Here is an 18,970-nt window from a genome sequence, read left to right as displayed (position 1 = left end):
GGCGAGCGCGGGTGTCTCGGAGGAGGCGAGCGCGGGTGTCTCGGAGGTCGCCAGCGCGGGTGTCTCGGAGGTCGCCAGCGCGGGTGTCTCGGAGGAAGCATCAGCAAGGCTGCCACCTGCACCCCGGTCAGTACAAATACTGGCACCTCAGTGAGCATGTTTTCTAGATTAGAGTTGGGGAGTAAGTTTTAAAATCAGTATGGAAAAAGATAGATCTGATCTAAATGTTAATGTTTGCAAGTAAAGGGAAGGTTGGAAAGCAGGAGGCCTTCAAAAATGAGATAATGAGAGTTCACAGACAGTATCTTCCTGTTAGTGCGAAGGGCAAGGCTAGTAGGTGCAGAGAATGCTGGGTGACTAGAAAAACTGAGGCACTGGTCAAGAAAAAGAAGATGGTATATTTCAAGTATAGACAGCTGGGATCAATTATACTTCTGGAGGAGTACAAAGGCAGCAGGAGTAAACTTTAGAGGGGAATTAGGAGGGCAGAGAGGGGTCATGAGATAACTTTGGCAAGTAAGGTTAAGGAGAATCCAAAGACATTCTACAAATACATTAAGGGCAAAAGAGTAACTCGGGAGAGAATAGGGTCCCTTAAAGACCAACGAGACCGCCTCTGTGTGGAACCACAGAAGATGGATGAGATACCAAACAAATATTTCGAGTCAGTACTTGCTATAGATGAGAACATGGAAGCTAGGGAACTTGAGCAAATACATAGCATCCAAATTACAGAAGAGGAGGTGCTGGAGGTTTTGAAATGCATAAAGGTAGTAAATTCACAGGACCTAATCAGATGCATCCAACAGCTTTGTGGGAAGCTGGGGAAGAGAACGCTGGGCCCCTTGTATCATTGACAGCTACAGGTGAGGTGCCAGAAGACTGGAGGGTGGCTAATGTTGTGCCATTATTTAAGAAAGGTGGGTAAGGAAAAGCCAGAGAACTATACACTGGTGAGCTTGATATCAGTGGTGGGTAAGTTTTTGGAGGAGATTCTGAGGAACAGGATTTACGTGCATTTGGAAAGGCAAGGACTACATAGGGACAGTCAACATGGCTTTGTGCATGGGAATTTGTGTCTCACTAACCTGACTGAATTTTTTTGAAAAGGTGACAAAGAAGATTAATGAAGGCAGAGCGGTAGATATTGTCTATATGGATGTCAGCAAGGTGTACAACAAGGTTCCACATGGTAGACTGGTTAGCAAGGTTAGATTATATGGAATCCAGGGAGAACTACCAACTGGATACAGTTCACAGGATACAAAATTGGCTTGAAAAGGTAGGAGACAGAGGGTGGTGGTAGAACGTTGTTTTTTCGGACTGGATGCCTGTGACCAGCGGTGTGCCACAAGGATCAGTGCTGGGTCCACTGACTTTCATCATTAATATAAATCATTTGAATGTGAAAATAGGAGGTATGTTTTGTAAGTTTGCAGATGACACCAAAATTGGTGGTGTAGTGGACAGTGAAGAAGATTATCTCAGAGTATAATGGGACCTTGAACAGGTGGGTCAACGGACCAAGGAGTGGCAGATGGAGACTAATTTCGATAAATGTGAGGTGCTGCTTTTTGGTAAGGCAAACAAGGACAGGACTTATACAGTTAATGGTAGGGCCCTGGGGAGCGTTGCCAAACAAAGAGACCTAGGGTTGCAGGTGCACAGTACCTTGAAAGTGGAGTCGTAGGTAGACAGGGTATGACGAAGGCACTTGGTCAATGCATTGAGTATAAGAGTTGGGACATCGTGTTGCGACTGTACAGAACATTGGTGAGGCCACTTTTAGAACAGTGCATTCAGTTCTGGTCTCTCTGCTACAGGTAAAGGTTCAGAAATGATTTACAAGGGTTGCTGAGATTGGAAGATTTAAGATATAGGGAGAGGCTGAATAGGCTAGGGCTTTTTTCCTTTGAGTGTTGGAGGCTGACGGGTGACCTTATAGAGATTTATAAAATCATAAGGGGCATGATAAGGTGATCAGCCAAGGTCTTTTTCTCAGGGTAGGGGAGTCCAAAACTAGAGGGCATAGGTTTAAGTTGAGAAAACAAAGATTTAAAACAGACCTGAGAGGCAACTTTTTCATGCAGAGGGTAGTGCACGTACAGAACAATCTGCCAAAGGCAGTGGTGGAGGTGCGCAGTAGGATAAATTACAACATTTAAAAGGTATCCGGATGAGTACATGAATAGGAAGGGCTCAGAGGGATATGAGTCAAATGCTGGCAAATGGGACTAGATTAACTTAGGCTACCTGGTCGGCACAGACGACTTGGACCGAACGGTCTGTTACCACGCTGTATAGCTCAATGACTTGCTGGTAAGACTTCACTGCCACATCTCCACAGCTGGCCAAGGAAGAAATGCTGCAGTTCACCAGTAGTCAGAGGACTGCCAGAGATAAGGCAGCTGCTCGCTGCCAGGCAGGAGGGCCTCTTGGAGTAGGAAATCAGGTACTTCATTGACATGCACAAGCAGACACAGGAGCGCAGATAGGTTTGTCAGAGACACTGAGAAGCCAAACAGAAAGGCAACAGCAATACAGATAGGACCCTGCTGCCTCAGGCATGTGATTGTCTGGCTGACTTCACGGATAGGTTGGCAGCTGCCATGGAGAAACAGATCTGGCAGTCTCAGAAGCTGCTGGATATGCACACAGGCCTGCTCTCCATCACTCTAGTCATCAGTGCTCAGCAGCAATGGCAAGTGACAGGGAAACAAGGGACCCTGACCTCATGCGACTGCTCCTTCCTCACAAAGACATGAGGCAGTGTCAATAGGCATCAAGCCAGGGAAGGGGCCATAGACAGGCACCACATAAGTTTCCTCTCAGGACAACCTAGAGGTGGCTGGGTCTTTCACCTCAGCCTGGCTTGCCATCTCAGGCCTGTGGGAGGTCAAGTTGAGGAGAACATAATTGCTTCTAGTTGGAACACACTTGACATGTCTGGGCCCTCTGGACAAAAATGCCACCCGAGTCAATCAACCAAACTCCAAGGCCAACAGGCTACACTTCCTTCTATTGGGAACTGCCCTAAGACATAGATGGAGCGAAAGAAACAAGACAAACTTCTGAAGGCACATAGGTGGCATAGGCGAAAAGTCACTGTAAATACATTATCACACCGATAAATGTATTTTGTCTTTTGACCAACATGTGTGTGTGCAAGTGCAACTGCAAAATTAAGGTACAGTCATCCTTGGTGCTACAGGATGTTCCCTGGTCCAAGATATAAAGGCTCCTGCACCATGCAGGCAGTGGTTGAATCACAGGTTAGAGTTACTTTGACAACTTGGCTCCATCTTTCCAGATAGAAAAACATTGCTGTTGCATCATAGCACTGGTGGGATTCAGTCGCTATCTTGCATGATAAGGTCAGAAGGGCTGAGAGCAAGGATTTGGACTCACAATGATGCCTATTGCTCATAAAGCATGTACAGCTCACAGGTGTGTTTCAGCTTCATTGCATGAGCCCAGAATGAAACACACACACCCTGCCCACTTTGGGTGTGATCACAACCATTTTTGTCTTCATTATACATGGGTTATTCACAGCATGCCGAAAAGCAACAGCGGTCACTCCTCAACAGCAACTCTCAGGCTCCATCTCTCTGTTTTGGAGAACCCCAAACATTAACATCCCCTTCTTGGTATCCTGTCAACCTTACAGGCTTTTCACTTCCAAAGTGAAATCTATCTATCTGAGTTTTCATTTGCCCATTTTATCCCATCGGCACCAGGCACATCTTGTAAATCTAGTGCACATTCAGCTCTCGGAAGCCAAGGTGCTGCTTACCATCAACCGCACACCTCCCCATTCCCAAGTGACCCATTTTTCTCTCTCATGCTCTATCTTCTCACTGCCTTGTGTACCGAGTGTTCATCTTCAGTATTGCAATGTCCTGCATTCCAGCATTCAGGCGCCAATCCCAACAATCTCCTGTCCAATCCAGACTCCAAACTCCTGTTTGCCCTATTGCAGCTGTTGTCCCCAGATAACAACTCCATCCCCTTGACCAATAGTGGACAGACTCCTGGGACTGATTGGAAGCCGAATCCCTGGATTATAGAGGTAAAGATCCCCTGATTGTGACCGCCTTGAGCAGCCAATTGACTGTCCCCAAGCCCCTTGACTGACACCAATGGTTATCCTCGACCTACTGTGCCAGTGTTCCCTGACAGAAGTGTGTCTCCCTGGCTTTGACTAGGGACTACATCCCTTGGACTTTGAGAAATGGCCATTTGCTATTGAGATTGGTGAAGCACACAGCAGTTCAACTGCATGTCCAATCCCTTGACAAAGGCAAAACAGAAGTGCTGTGAGTCTTTAAAATGTACTTGAGAGGTCAAGTTGCCTAAAGGCAAGGCAGGGATGTTGTCAGCATCCAGGTGGGTGTTAAATAAGTAAGCGCCAAGAGGCCAAACGAGAAGCCCAAGATGCAGCCAGGACCAATCCTTGAGCTGGGTACCTGTCCCTGTGCAAAAATATATCTGCAGCAACATTCCAAATGAAAGCAGTCAGCCGGTTCCAAAGTGCAGCATGGCAGTGCAGAAGTGTACTGAAAGTGGACTGGAGATGTGCCATGAGGGTACAGAGAAGCTGGCATGTGTTGAATGCCTGAGTCCATGGACATGGAGCGCATGTTTGCTGCCCAGAGAGAAAGCCCTGAGACTCTGTGATGAGCATCTAATGTGGAAGAGCACATGGCAAGCTGGAGTCACCAGGTACCTGTTCTGACTTTCATGTCAGGAATTTTCAGTGTCAAGTTTCTATCCAGCAAGTAGTAGTGTATAAGAATGCATGTGATAACCCCCATTAATAGGCCTATCACTGCTTACTAGTGAGAATCATGTATCAACATCCGGAACTTAGTTGGATAACATGACTTGCTGCTCCTTACATCAAGAAAGGCCTCCTCCAACTTTTCATGCAATTCTCCTCAATTTTCTGTCATCATCCTACACTGTTCAGAGCCTGGGAAGATTCTGCCAACAATCTTGGTTCAGAAGACAACAAACAAGCTTGGCTTAGCTAGAATTCTCTTGCCTTGGGCTCAGAAGGCTGTGGGTTAAACTTTCACTCCAAGAATTTCAAGGTGAACAGTTTGTAGAGTCCTGTGTTATCAGCGGTGCCACCTTTAGACATGGTTTGTGTGTTTAGATAGAAATAAAGATCTCACAGTATTTCTAAAAGGTCAGTTTTCTGAACAACCTCGATCCATGAATTAACGCAACAAAAATAAATTAAATACTCACTCATTTCATTGCTGTTTATTGGACTGCATTGTGCAAAAGTCATGAGCATTTGCCTGCACAATAACAGTGCCTACACTTCGAAAACCATTCACTGGCTGTGAAGTACTTTGGGACATCCTGAGAACACAGAGTTGCTACATAAATATTTCCATCCCTTCTTGTATTTTCCAAACTGAAATTCAGGATTTTGGTTTTTCTGATTGCCTATTACTGAACTATACAGACCACCAGTTTCCAGACTTGGTCTGCAGACACCATTGTGTTTGTCAATCTCAACTCAGGCACCACAACTTCAATCCTTTCAGGAAAGTTAAGATTTTTTTTTGTTTGGTGGCCTGCTCAGCCTCAGAACAATGTATGGATCCTCAGAGAGAGCCAGAAGTTGGGAAGTGCTCAAGGCATACTTCCTCATGACATCTGTCATTAGGAATATGCTAAAAAATCCTCTTCTGGCTCTTTCTGAGGAATTGTACATTGTTTTGAGTTGAAGACTTTCATTAAGCAGGCTGTGGTTTTTAAATAACTGCTAACTGCATTCATACAAAATGAGTAAATGCAAGTTTACCGTATTCATTCACTATCTTCACTTCCTTGATTTATGTTACATGCAAGAAAAATCCACACAAAAGATACAAGCCTTTCTTTCTCTAAGGTACTAAAGACGATTTACAGAAATATAGACAGTTCACTCTTCCAATATCAGGACTCTAAGTTGTTCTCTCAGAATCTACTTGTCTCATTTCCACTTCCAAATCTGTAACAGATTATATTCTGACTGAAGGGTTTTAGGACAAATTGAGCAGCATCGTAGGTTTTATATTTCGTGCAAAAATTGGCACAATGAAACAGTACAGCTGGAGACAACTGTTCAAGTCAAACACTGTTCCAATTTGCTCAAGTTCATAATGAGTTAGTGATAATTAGACTGTACAGCACAATATGGATTTCAACTGGCTTGAGAGCAGTTCCCGCCTTCATTGTACAAGATCAAAATATAATCAAAAAGGAACTGTAGACAGCAGGCACAACCATTTATGATAGTTAAACTGCCCTTCCAATATTACCATGGGATTAGATGCATCAATGGCACAACAAAATTTGATTCCATTGATGCTCATACCTGTTCGTATTTTTCAAGCTCTGTGTGGTATATCTGTCTGATCTGGGATAATTTGGCTCTGTAGTCCGAGTGTTCTGCAGTATTGTCTGATCCCGATCCTCCAGATGCTGCTGCTGCTGCTGCCGCCGCTGCTGCCCCGCCACCTTTCTCTGGTCCAGAAACCCCTTCTGCCAGCAACATGTTGTCAAGTCTCATCAACTGGGGATCCGGTGGCTCCTCCTCCTGTGCACCTCGAATACTGAGACCTTCAAAAAGAAACCAGGCAATATTAAGCACTCAGATGAATTGAACCAACCCAACAAGAATAACTGGCATCCAATCAACTGATTTTTTAAAAAAGTTGTGAAACAAGTGCTCACCAAGCAATTTCAAAACAACTTTTAGGGAGACCAATCTTGGCACCTTACAAACAGCGATGTGTGTGTTAAAAGTCTGGCTATGTTTAGTTTATTTATACAGTGCATTGCACAATCTGTGGAATGATACTTGCAGGAGAGGATCATTCATCTGCTAATGGTTCAGATATACAGGAGTGTTATTATTATGTCAAGAATAAACTAACCAGAAAGGTTATTGGAATGCATTTCAGACAGAAGAACAAACTGCTTATTTAGAATTTGATACCAAGCTGCTCCAGTAAGCAAATATGAAGTAGTTGTGATCAGTTTAGTTGAAAGCGCCAAATGGCACCATATAAAAAATAATAATTCTCAAATAATTGGAAATATGGTTACAACTAAATCAATCTGCAGTATTCCTACGTGGAAATTGTTCTGACGTGGATACCATACTACACAGATGGAATATTATTTATCACTATATAGAATTAGTAATCCAGTAGAGATTAATTCTTTCGTGTTGTCTCTAAATTGAGATTAATGAAATATGATTTATTTTGTTAGATTCTGTCCTACTTCCCCTCATGTCAAACAACAACTTAATAAACTATACAACAAAAGGTAAGCTATAGTGAAGCAAGCAAATGAGTGCACATATAAATGAGTGCAAAAACCATACGTACAATGTGCTTATATTATTAAATCCCAGCTGCAAAATCAAAGATGCTTGGCCTCAGAGCATTGGATAGTGACACCAATATAAAAACACATCAACCAAGTACAAAATATCACACATACCAGAGTTTAAAAACTACCACTGTACATATGCTAAACAATGCTGGTACCCATGTGTAAAACTATCAAATCAAGAACATAAGGCTCCAAAATGTAAATAGCTCTTTTAGATAGTCTTACTTGTCCACATTATCAGCAATACTTATACAACAAGTATTTAAATTCATGTCACATTATCTTTCCTTTTTATACTGATGGGCAAAATATAATATGGAGCTATTGCTAATTTACTGCTAATGGTTGAATTGTATATTCATTTTAAAGTACTTGTGTTCTGGCCAAAATACAGAAATATTGTTTAATAGTGAACCTGCTTTTCTGATGACACTAGGTTTTCCTTATCTCTCAGCAAATCCTAATTAGCAGTCTTTCAATATGCAGCACACCTGCCCTCTTGAATAATAGGAATGTACATCTGCACTGAGCACTGCATTCACAGGCTGATAAATAAATTACAGGTCAAAAATGTTGCAAAAGCATGCTCCAAAGAAACTTGCATCCTTTCAATTCAAGACAGACAATATGAAAACCCAAATTCCAGTGAAACTGAATGATTACAAGGGTATTTACTTTTAATAATCTGACTGCAATTCAGAGATTTTCAGCCATTCAACAATACATTAATACATGAAAAGCTTTTAATTTATAAACAAAGATTGAAATCCAATGAGGTTATACAGTACTGTAGAATTTGGAAAAAAAAACTATCTTGCATGCACGCATCGAGTTTGTTTAGGACATTTTAATAGGATAGTAAATTTGTGGCCACAGTCAGATCAGCTCAGAAGTAGCAGTGTGTACTACAGATATTCACCAAAGTTCCTTAAACAGCACCTTCCAAACCCACGGCCACTTCCATCGAGAAGGACAAGGGCAGCTGATACATGGGAACACTATCACCTTCAAGTTACCCTCCAGGCAACTCACCATCCTGACTTCAAAATATATCACTGTTCCTTTATTGTCACTGGGTTGAAATCCTGGAATTTCCTCCCTGAAGACATTGTGGTTCAACCTGCAGCATGTTGACTACCACCTTCTCAAGAGCAACTAGGGATGAGCAATATACCCATATATACCCATATACTACTGCGATAATAAGCCATGACCTTATTAAATTGTGAAGCACACTGAAGGGGCCAAATGGCCAACTTCTGCTCCAAAGTCATATATTTGTATGAGACACTGCAAGGGTAATCAGTTAACACCAATATGAACTGAATATTTGTCCCTCATCATCTATGTGGCCCAAAGACATTTGTCATTGAATTTTCACACAGTGTTTATGGGCAAATAAAAGTATATTACAATACAATTAGTGACCAAATTATGTTTCTGTCATCACTGTTCCAGCTTGCACAGAAAATTCAACAGTTGAAAATTGATCAGTGCTTTCTTTAAATATTGCAACTATTTCTATATTGTTTCTCCAGTTGGAAATGAAGTGCTTTCCTAAATGCTGTATTTTTTTATGCTGGCTTGATTTCTATTTGCACTATTTAAAGCGACACAATGTATACAGGAATTAAGAAAATGAAGCAAAGATGCTACAACATTTCTGACTCCATCCCACCCTCAGATTGACCTTACATACCTGAAATGAGATAAACTGGTATTAGCCATTACATTGGAGACCTTGGGCATGCAAATCCACTGCCCAAGTGTTCATATTTTTAAGCACTTTTCAAGAATGCAAAAGCCTGATAGTAAGACTTGTTATAGTCTCATTCCCATTTGACCTCATTGCAATTTGAGGAAATTAGTAACATCAATACTAAAAAAGAGCAAAGCAGTTATTTTCTTGGAAGACTAATTACTGAAAATAAAAGTATTTTTCTCCAAGTACTTAATTATTTTTCTCTGAAAATAAGAGTGCTTTTAAGAACAATACATTCTAAACAAATCTGATCTTCAATAGCTTTGAAAAACTGCCTTTGGTAGGCCCAGGTGCTGCCTTCCTGTCCAAATCATTGATGGAACAGATGTGCATTGACAGCACTGTTAGCTGAACATACACTGTGAGAGTCTGAGAGCTAATGTCACTTTCACTCTTGCATAAAGCATCGGTGTGGTACTATATGTGCACGTTTCTCATGTCAGGTTTATTAAGTATAACACATTCTGAAGCACTACGCATTCCACTTTCCAGGCTAACCCAGTTGTCACTTTCACTTGTCTTGTTCTGTATGGAGGAAAAATGCAACACTGGGAATTTACAAGACTTTTCTGTTAAATGGCCATAAATCACAGGTTTCATTCAAACCAAATAATCACTGGCCATAAAGAGCTACTTGTCTCTTACCATATATTACAGTCAAGTTCCTGTGAGCAATAATGCATCCATTCATAGAAAAGAAAAACAGAGCTAGACATTAAGAACTGACATCTAATTCTGTTACAGAGGACAATGTGTAGAGTATGGATGACACTTTTATCATACATGTCTATTTCCATTTGGAAAATAAGCTGAATAAAAATGATTACCCAACTGCCCAAATTCAAGTTTCCCAGAGACATCCTCTGAGGTCTCCAGATGCCAGTTTTATAATGTTTCATTAAATGTGGAAGCTCAAAAGCAGAGTACTGCCTTGTGGAATAAACAAAGAAAATAAAGCTGAAATTGCAGTGGATTAACCATTTATATGTTCTGACGTATATACAATACAAATTGATGAGAATATAAAATCTAACCTGGGGATTAGATAGGCCAAATCTCCTTTCCTTTCCTCCTTTCATATTTCATTATATCCCAAATCCAAGCTGGCATGAAGAATGAATACAAGGCTGTTTGTTTCAGTCACTACCCCCTTCATATTTCACTGACTGCTATTTGCAGAAGTCAAATGTTCATAAATCCAAAACATTCTGCATTCCAAATTAGTGGAGGATGAAGTTTTATTGATCAGATACAGGATAAAAGAAAAGACATGCGTTTATATACCATGTTTCAGAACTTGAGAATATCCATAACACCTTACAGCTAATTATGTACTTCTGAAGTGTCGTAATGTAGAAAACAGGGCCGCCAACTTTCACACAACAGACCCCCATAAACCATGATGTAACAATGATCACCTAATCTGTTTTTTCAGTCAAGAATAATTATTGGCCAGGACACTAGGGATAACTCCCCTGAGAACAAATAGCACCTTGTTAAACATCTTATCTGAAAGACAGCATCTCCTACAGTGCAGCACTCCCTCAGGACTAAAGGTTTTGAGTGTCAGTCCAGATTTTAATGAATAAAGAGTCACAGAATCTCACAGCATGGAAACAGACCCTTTGGTCCAACTCGTCGACGCAGACTAAATATCTCTGGAGTGGGCCTTAAACCTCAACCTCCAATTTTCAACCTCAGAGGTGAGAGTGTGACCAACTAGGACAGGGCAGGCATAATTTTTCTCGGAATGTTTTGTGTAAAACGATGAAACAGTGAATCAATATGAAGGTGTAAGGATTTTCAATACAAATGTAACATGTTGTATATTTGTTTTCGTAACAGCCTCTTTCTTTGCACAGCTTTAAATTTCACATCCTATTCTTTGGTACATAGTCTTTACTATGTACTTCCCTTTTACAGTACAGACGCAAATAAATTTTACTTTCGAGTCTCATGATCTAGGTTTTGCCAATCCACTGAGCTGGAGCTAATATTACAGACTGTACAAAAGTCAGACAAAACTTATGATCCACCTGCTTCGTCATATCTTTATAAAATGGTGATAAACAAAGCCGTATACTCTCCTGACAGCTATAACTTTGTGTTGCTACAACAGAAACAGGTCATCAATACAGTCTGGTGTACTGCGCTATCTCACTTTCAGCTTCAAATCCTTGAGATCTGTGGATTTAATCAAACCTCTCATTTTATGCCTGTTCACCATTATCACTGAAGTGCAATTCAGAGTGTTGTAAAACAGTAACATTGTTGATCTAAACAAAAAGAAAATGTGATGGATAAGTATTTTATTAAGCTGTTACAAACTTTAGAACAACCTGTCCAGCTTTTTGCATTTGGCCATTTCACTTTAAAAGTTCAGAGTTGTGGAAACCATTCCATTAAACATAGCAAAATATGTTCTGATCAATAAACAGCTAGATTTGGAATTTCTAATTGGCTTTGAAAATATCAATTTTGGATCATTAACCTAACATTTGATATACCAATAATAAAACTCACATTAAATGTATTATTTGTGAAAGTCTACAGTCATCGCTTTCCTCACTAATTCATGATATTGCAGGAAAATAGATGCAAGGTGAGAGAGGAAAAATTCTTAAAACAAACAGACATAGTTCACAGCATGCATTACCAATCCATTTTCATCATAGAACTATTAAGCAATAATGTGAAAAAATAAATTAGAAAAGAGACAATAGATTTTTTTAAAGAAATTTAATAGTTAACTTGCTGCAAACAGCAATGATTCAGTATTTCTGATTTACTCCGTCAGTAATGTGCAGATAAACTCTTACCATTTGAATATTCCAAATGAATTTATGACATGCATGACAGATTATATGATGTCCTTTAAAACTTGCCTTAGGGGTGCTTGACATGTAAGGCAATTAACACTTCATTAATATATTAACGTGCACACATTAAGTATCATTACATTAATAACGTAATAATTATTTAAAGTGTGATTGAAGATTTTGGAGCTATTTTGAAAGACATGGTGTGCTGAGAAAAAAAGCCACAAACGTACTGATACTATATAATTTCAAGAGGAGGTCGGTTAGCTCAGTTAGCTAAAGGCCTGGATTGGGATGCAGAGTGATATTTTTAGCATTGGTTTAATTCCCATCCTGGCTGAGGTTACCATGAAGGTCCCACCTTCTCAACCTTGCCCCTCGCCTGAGGTGTGACGACTTCCAGAACTATAAAGTCATAGAGTTATCGTAAACTGATCTAGTCCCATTTGCCATCATTTGGCCCATATCCCTCTAAACCCTTCCCATTCATGTTCCCATCCAGATGCCTTTTAAATTTTACCTTTACCTTTATATATTTTCAAGGATTAGTCCATTCTTATCCCCAGTAAGATAAACTTAAAAAATACCAAAAATAGAAAATGCTGAAAATATAAGGCAGTATCTACCAACTTATCAGCTCTAGACTTCACTATGAACTAATCTTTCCACTTTATATAGGTTGCTGAATTGTTATTTATTTCTAGCTTTCTCAATTTTTATTGGAGTTCCTTTTTTTATTTAACCATTCACATATTCCACAAGCACATCTTTTCACATTCATTGTTGTAAAGAAAATTTAAATGTGCAGTAAAAAAGGATTCCGGTGGGATTTTTCATAGAAGCCCTACAGTGTAGAAACAGGACCTTTGGCCCAACAAGTCCACACCGACCCTCAGAGTATTCCACCCAAACCCATCTCCCGATAAACCAGCTAATCTACACATCCCTGAACACTATGGGCAATTTAGCAATGGCCAATCCACCTAACCTGCACATCTTTGGACTGTGGGAGGAAACCGGAGCACCCAGAGGAAACCCATGCAGACATAGGGAGTATGTGCAAACTCCACACAGACAGTCACCCAAGAGTGGAATCGAACCAGAGTTCCTAGTGCTGTGAGGCAGCAGTGCTAACCACTGGGCCACCATGTCACCCCATCAAAACAAGGATGCAAGAAGGAAAAGAAGATCTTCTTTTGTAAAAGTACAGAAGCTCAGAAATACTGGTTAAAGCCCTCAAATGATTGAGGCAGAGCAATTAGAGTTTGTAGTTTTCAGACGCACTTACAAAAGGACCATCCTGGCATTCATCTATATTTAGTGAAAGGAAAAGCAGTTCTTTCTGTTGATATCTATTGATAGATATTGATCACAAAAAACATACTTTTTAACATCAACTTATTATGATGCCTGATTGTTAGTACTTAAACTATATTTTTGACTCAAACCACTTCACAATCAACATATTTTTAAATGCTTTGACTGTTATATAGCAAACTTGGTAGCTATTTTGCACTCAACAAGATCCCACAAATAACAAAGATACAAATGATCAATTAGCTTGATCTTGGTGGGCACTGATTAAGAGAGATCTTATTCTTTAAAATTGTATTAGGAATTGTTAATCTTTACCTGAATCATTGGAATTGACAAATATGACTTTGCTTTAACATTTCTTTGTTACATATGCCATTGACAATGCAGAATTGCAATGAACAGGCTGTTCATTTAACACTGTTAATTTAAATTTTGGACTGAGGTTTATTCTTGCAATCTTCTGGCATAAAGGCAAAGAATGCTACAAATCAAACTGAGGAGCAATTTGTAGCTACAAATAGGACTTAAATTAATGGATAATTAACGTCATGTCCACCCCATCCCTTGCCTTGTCCTCCCATGTGTGCCCTTGCTACCACAAACAATGCTTCTCCAGAACTGGGAGAATTGTAGTCAAAATACTTCAATTCTATTGAAAAGAATTGCATTTAAATAAGAGATAGTAGGAACTGCAGATGCTGGAGAATCCGAGACAACAAGGTGCAGGGCTGGATGAACACAGCAGGCCAAGCAGCATCATAGGAGCAGAAAGGCTGACGTTTCGGGCCTAGACCCTTCATCAGAAAAGCATTTAAATAAACACGCTTAAGCTTTTCTTTGAAGATTTTTCACACCACAATGTGATCCATTGCTAGAAAAACACTGTTTTCCTAATGAAAATATTCCCTGTATTGAGCTTTGGGCTTTATATAGTTGCAAAACAGGAATAGACTTGCTGTAACCTGATATGTGATCTGATGCTCTAAGAACAAAAGGGGAAACAAAGACTCTCACTATTTACACAAGTACTCTGTCAGATCAGGTAGCTTCTTCCCAGTGTCTTGAGCTTGAGAGTGTCAACTGCAAGAGGCTAACACTTGTGAAACTGTGCAGTGGGATAAGATAACTGAAACAAACATCTTGTAGCCATTTCATCAGGCACACCAAAATTAATCACTGCCCTGTTGAAACGCTGACAGTTCAGGAAAGTGTCATTAGAAAAAGTGACAGCCCACTGGGAAATGTGATAATTGGTAAACAAGGTCTATCACCTATTTTGTGACCTTTTGCCTGAGTGGGCACGCAGCCAGTGAACAGTGGTCTTAGTGATCACAAACAGTAGCAAGGGATAGCACCATTACCAGCCATTGCAACCTCATTATGGCATACTCAGATTTTGTTTAGGTGATTCTTTATTCAGACCCCAGGCAAAGATGCAAATGTATTACTGAAAGCCCTCAGAAAATACCCACAGGCTAGTTCTTGGTATAGCAAGTGGGCCAGGTCTTTTCCGTGCCCTAATTAGACAAGTAGGGATTCAGAAGACTAACACAAAAACAGGTCAAGCAGCAAAAAAAAATCTGTGCACGTACTGCCCACAATCAGAGTTAATCGCACACTATGAGTGCACCAGTAGATATACATCAGTTTGATTTTTGGGTACAATTAATCTTTGGCAGCCGATTCAAGTAGTGTTTTCTATTCTATTCTTTGGTTCAAGCATTGAAACTCACTGGCTCCATGCTGGAAAAGGAAATCAAGAGCTAATTACAACATGAGGCAATAGTCAGGAACATTGCTTCATGCTTTAATTAGATTGAGGTCCTCATTAGTAATTAGGACCCACACGTTCCTCCACTACAGCCATTAGACAGTTTTGTGACATGATTCCTCAAGAACACTCAGTATCATTTTTCAAATTTAAATTCAGTTCTTAGAACATAGATGTCTACTGGGGATTAACGCCTGCTTTCTATCCAATCGGGTTACATTACCTTAATAGACCTTCTAAAGCACTAATGCACATTAAAGACATATACTCTTTTGAAGTTGGGGCTACAGGGAATTTCTTTTCTATCTAATGTATTCTAAATAATAGATATGGTTTTATAAAATTATAGAGCCCTAGGTTATAATATCCCACTACCACACTCCCTTGTAGAATTCTCTGCTGTTATTTGAATGAAACATGATAAAAATGGAAACAAAAAAATATTTTGCCACACATTTTCCAAATATTGCTCCATTCCTTTATGTCAAACAGTAATGTTTTAATCACAAACTCGTAAAATTACTAGAAAAAAAATTACATTTAGTAGACCATTTAGCATTGTTGGAACATTACAAAATCATTATAAAAATAATTGCAGTATCCATCAAATTGCATCTGAAATAAGCAGGAAGTAAAACAGGATAGGGAATTTTCAGCTGGGTTATTTTCAGGACAAGTCAATACATGTTGAAACTTGTTCTATTGTTTGACAATAGCTAAGGAATTGCACTATAACAACTACCTGAGCAAGGAACTTTTCTATAAAGGACTAATGTCATTGTCCCGAACAGGGATTAAGGTTAGAGTAGTTTACAAGTAAAACATTAACTGAATTGGGCCAACAAATGTCATATTTCATTTTCTTAAATCATTTCACATTTACAGAAATTAAACTACAGATTGGCTTTGAATTGATCAAGATCCAAGCCTATAGAATGGTTTCTGACAACTTTTAAATATTCCTCACAGAAGCTAAATTGTTGAATTGACCAAGTTACATTACCATTGAAAGTTCTGAATAAAAAGCAAATATAAAAAAACCTTAATATTTCTGAGATTCTGGTGCACTGGTGTGTGACAACAAGACGACGAGAGTGGATCTCTCATTAGAAAAACCAATTGGTCTTTGACGTTTTGAGGTGTGAAGATAGAAAACACAGCATTAAATAAAAATCAGCAACTTTGTCGTCACAGCTCAGGATCTAAAACGACTTATTCTTTCTGGGTGCAGGTGTGGTGCCAAAGGACTGCATATGTTGTTTTGCTGTTCAAAAAGGAGGGCAGGATGGACCAAGCAATTACATTCAGGCTAACCTATGTGATTGGGAAAAAAATAACTGAGACAGTATTGACTGGATTTAACACCTTCCCACTGGCGGTTTTGAGACAAAGCATTCACATTAAATTCAGCAGACAACCTGCTTGCCATCTTCCCACCTGCACTTGCCCCATTGTAATCATACCAGCGGTAGGGGTAGTATCAGGTATCCTGCCACGGGTGGTACGGTTGAAACCATTAAGGGGGCAATTAATTAGCATTTAACTAATAGTAGAAGAGGCTCATGCCAAACAAACCACCTGGCAGTTTCCCTGCAAAGGCTGAGGTTAAGTAGGTGCACGTTGGATGGTCCTTCTTTAATAGAAAGGTAACCTCAAAGTTTGGTCCCACCCCACAGTGCCTCTCAAACCCTGGCCATCAAGGGTAGTCAGTATGAGTTTGCTGAGGAACACTGCAACTGGCTAACTTCATTTACTCTTTTGGGGAGATGTCAAGGCATATAAAAGATTGTAGCACATTTGACGTAGTCTACAATTATTCTGGAAACCCCACATGGCAGACTGGTCAGAAAATTAAATCAAGGGATTCAAAGCAAAATGGTAAGTTGGTTCTAAAATTGGCTCAGTGGCAGAACAGAAAGAGTTACAGCTGATGATTGTTTCTGGGATTGGGGCCTTTTCCACTGAGGTTCCACAGGGCTCAATCATGGCTCTCTTGCTGTTTGTGGTAAATGTCAATGATTTAGACTTATATGCAAGGGTAATGACTAAGCAGTTCACAGATTATATGAAAACTAGCCGTATGGTTGATAGTAAGGGAGATATCTATAGTCTTCAGGAAGGTATGAGTGGACTACTCAGTTGGGCAGAAGCGTCAAAATGGAATTCAATCCAGGGAAGTGTGAAGTAATGTAATGAGAGAGGATATCAAGGCAAGGAAACACACTTCAAACAGTAGGATTCTGAAAAGTGTAGATGTACACAGGGACGTTAGCAAGTACATCTACAGATCCCTGAAAGGAGCAGGACAGGCAAAGAAGGTGGCTGAGATATTTAGTTTTCTTATATAAACAGAGGGGAGGTTAAGCTAGACAAGTATAAAACTTCAGTTAAATCACAGTTAAAGTACTGAATCCAGATCTGGATACAGGACACAGGAAGGACATAATCACACTACAGAGGTCACAGAAATGAATGTTGCCAGGAATAGAGAATTTTAGCTACAAGGAATATTTCGATAGACTGAAGTAATTTTCTTTGGAACAGAGAAGGCCAAGGGGATGTTTAATTAAGTGCACAAAATTACGCCAAGATATAGTGGATAGGATGGACTGTTAACAGTGAGTTCAGTAAGAGAGAGGCACAGATTAAAATAATTCGTAAAGCTGAGGAATAATTTTTCTACCCAAAGAGTGATGGGGATCTGAAATTCAAAACTGTAAAGGGTGAAAGAGGCAGAAGCCATCATCACCTTTAAAAACAACACTTGCATATGCATTTGAGGTGCCATAACCTACATGGATCTAATAGCTCTTTTTTGGACAGCAAGACACTGTAGGCCTGGCTTCCTTCTGTGTTATAATCATTATCCCAAGGCCATAGGAATAGCTCAAGGAAACAAATCTATCCACAAAATTTATCAATGTGAAAATAAAAGTTTGAAAGAAATACCCAAGCTTGAAGCAAACTGAATAGGAAACCAAACAAACCTTTTCAGTTGGACCCTTGAAGGCATCACTGTCAAACGAAGGGCATTATGAACCAAATTTGAACAGAAATAAACAAACATTATTTAAAAGTAAATACAATCTGGAAAGGTTTTTAAAACTCTAAGAAATGTATGAATAAAGTTAGTAATTCCAGGAAAAAAACTCACAAATGTTGAGCTGCTGGAAGAATCATCAAAGCTGCAAGTTCCAATTTGAAGCAAACAGCTACATGGATATCAGCAATCATAGATCTGTGGACTGGGACATGATACCACTGACCAATCAGCTCACCACCACTCAATTTAGTTTTTTGCTTACTGACAATATTCTTTTCTTCCAAAGAAGTCCAATATAACCAGAGGAGAACATGAGCTTGGTTTTAACCCAGGCTAAAAAGTGATGATATTAAACAATACAGAGCAAAATTGAAAATTCTTTACAAACGTTTCTCTCATTGCCCATCCTGAAAAGTGATTTTACAGCTTATAAACAATGGCTGAACAAACAGAATTATTTTATTCATTCTCCCAGTTCTGACAATTTGATAAAACAGGCTACAGAGTTAAGATGGATATATAGAGTTACTTAAGTATAAATTTTCTATAAGCCTAGAAATTGTTTCCTTAGAAGAAACACTTGCATTTATATATACAGCAAACTTTGTTTGACCAGCACCCTAGATAAACTGGCAAAACTTCCTACAGACAAAGGGGGTAGCCATGGGTACCCGCATGGGCCCAAGCTACGCCTGCCTCTTTGTAGGTTACGTGGAACAATCCCTCTTCCGTACCTATACTGGCCCTAAACCCCACCTCTTCCTCCGTTACATTGATGACTGTATCGGCGCCGCCTCGTGCTCCCACGAGGAGCTCGAACAGTTCATACACTTCACTAACACCTTCCACCCCAA

The 18,970-nt window shown here is 39.8% G+C and overlaps 1 protein-coding gene across 1 annotated transcript in view; it reads right to left on the bottom strand.

Annotated features, from left to right (window-relative positions):
• The window catches only part of LOC109928290 (pre-B-cell leukemia transcription factor 3), a 76,411-nt gene extending 68,772 nt beyond the window's left edge, over positions 1-7,639 (bottom strand). Inside the window, exons 1-2 of the mRNA XM_048613381.1 lie at positions 7,630-7,639; positions 6,377-6,621 (exon numbers count right to left, since the gene is read on the bottom strand). Coding sequence (XP_048469338.1) covers positions 6,377-6,621; positions 7,630-7,639 — 255 coding nt within the window. The remainder of the gene's footprint in view (positions 1-6,376; positions 6,622-7,629) is intronic.
• Positions 7,640-18,970: the final 11,331 nt, after the last annotated feature.

This window comes from Rhincodon typus, chromosome 28 (assembly GCF_021869965.1).
Source record: "Rhincodon typus isolate 14 chromosome 28, sRhiTyp1.1, whole genome shotgun sequence".
Taxonomy (NCBI): Eukaryota; Metazoa; Chordata; class Chondrichthyes; order Orectolobiformes; family Rhincodontidae; genus Rhincodon; species Rhincodon typus.
The sequence above is the reverse complement of the archived record's forward strand: the minus strand, read 5'-3'. Positions and strand labels throughout refer to the sequence as shown.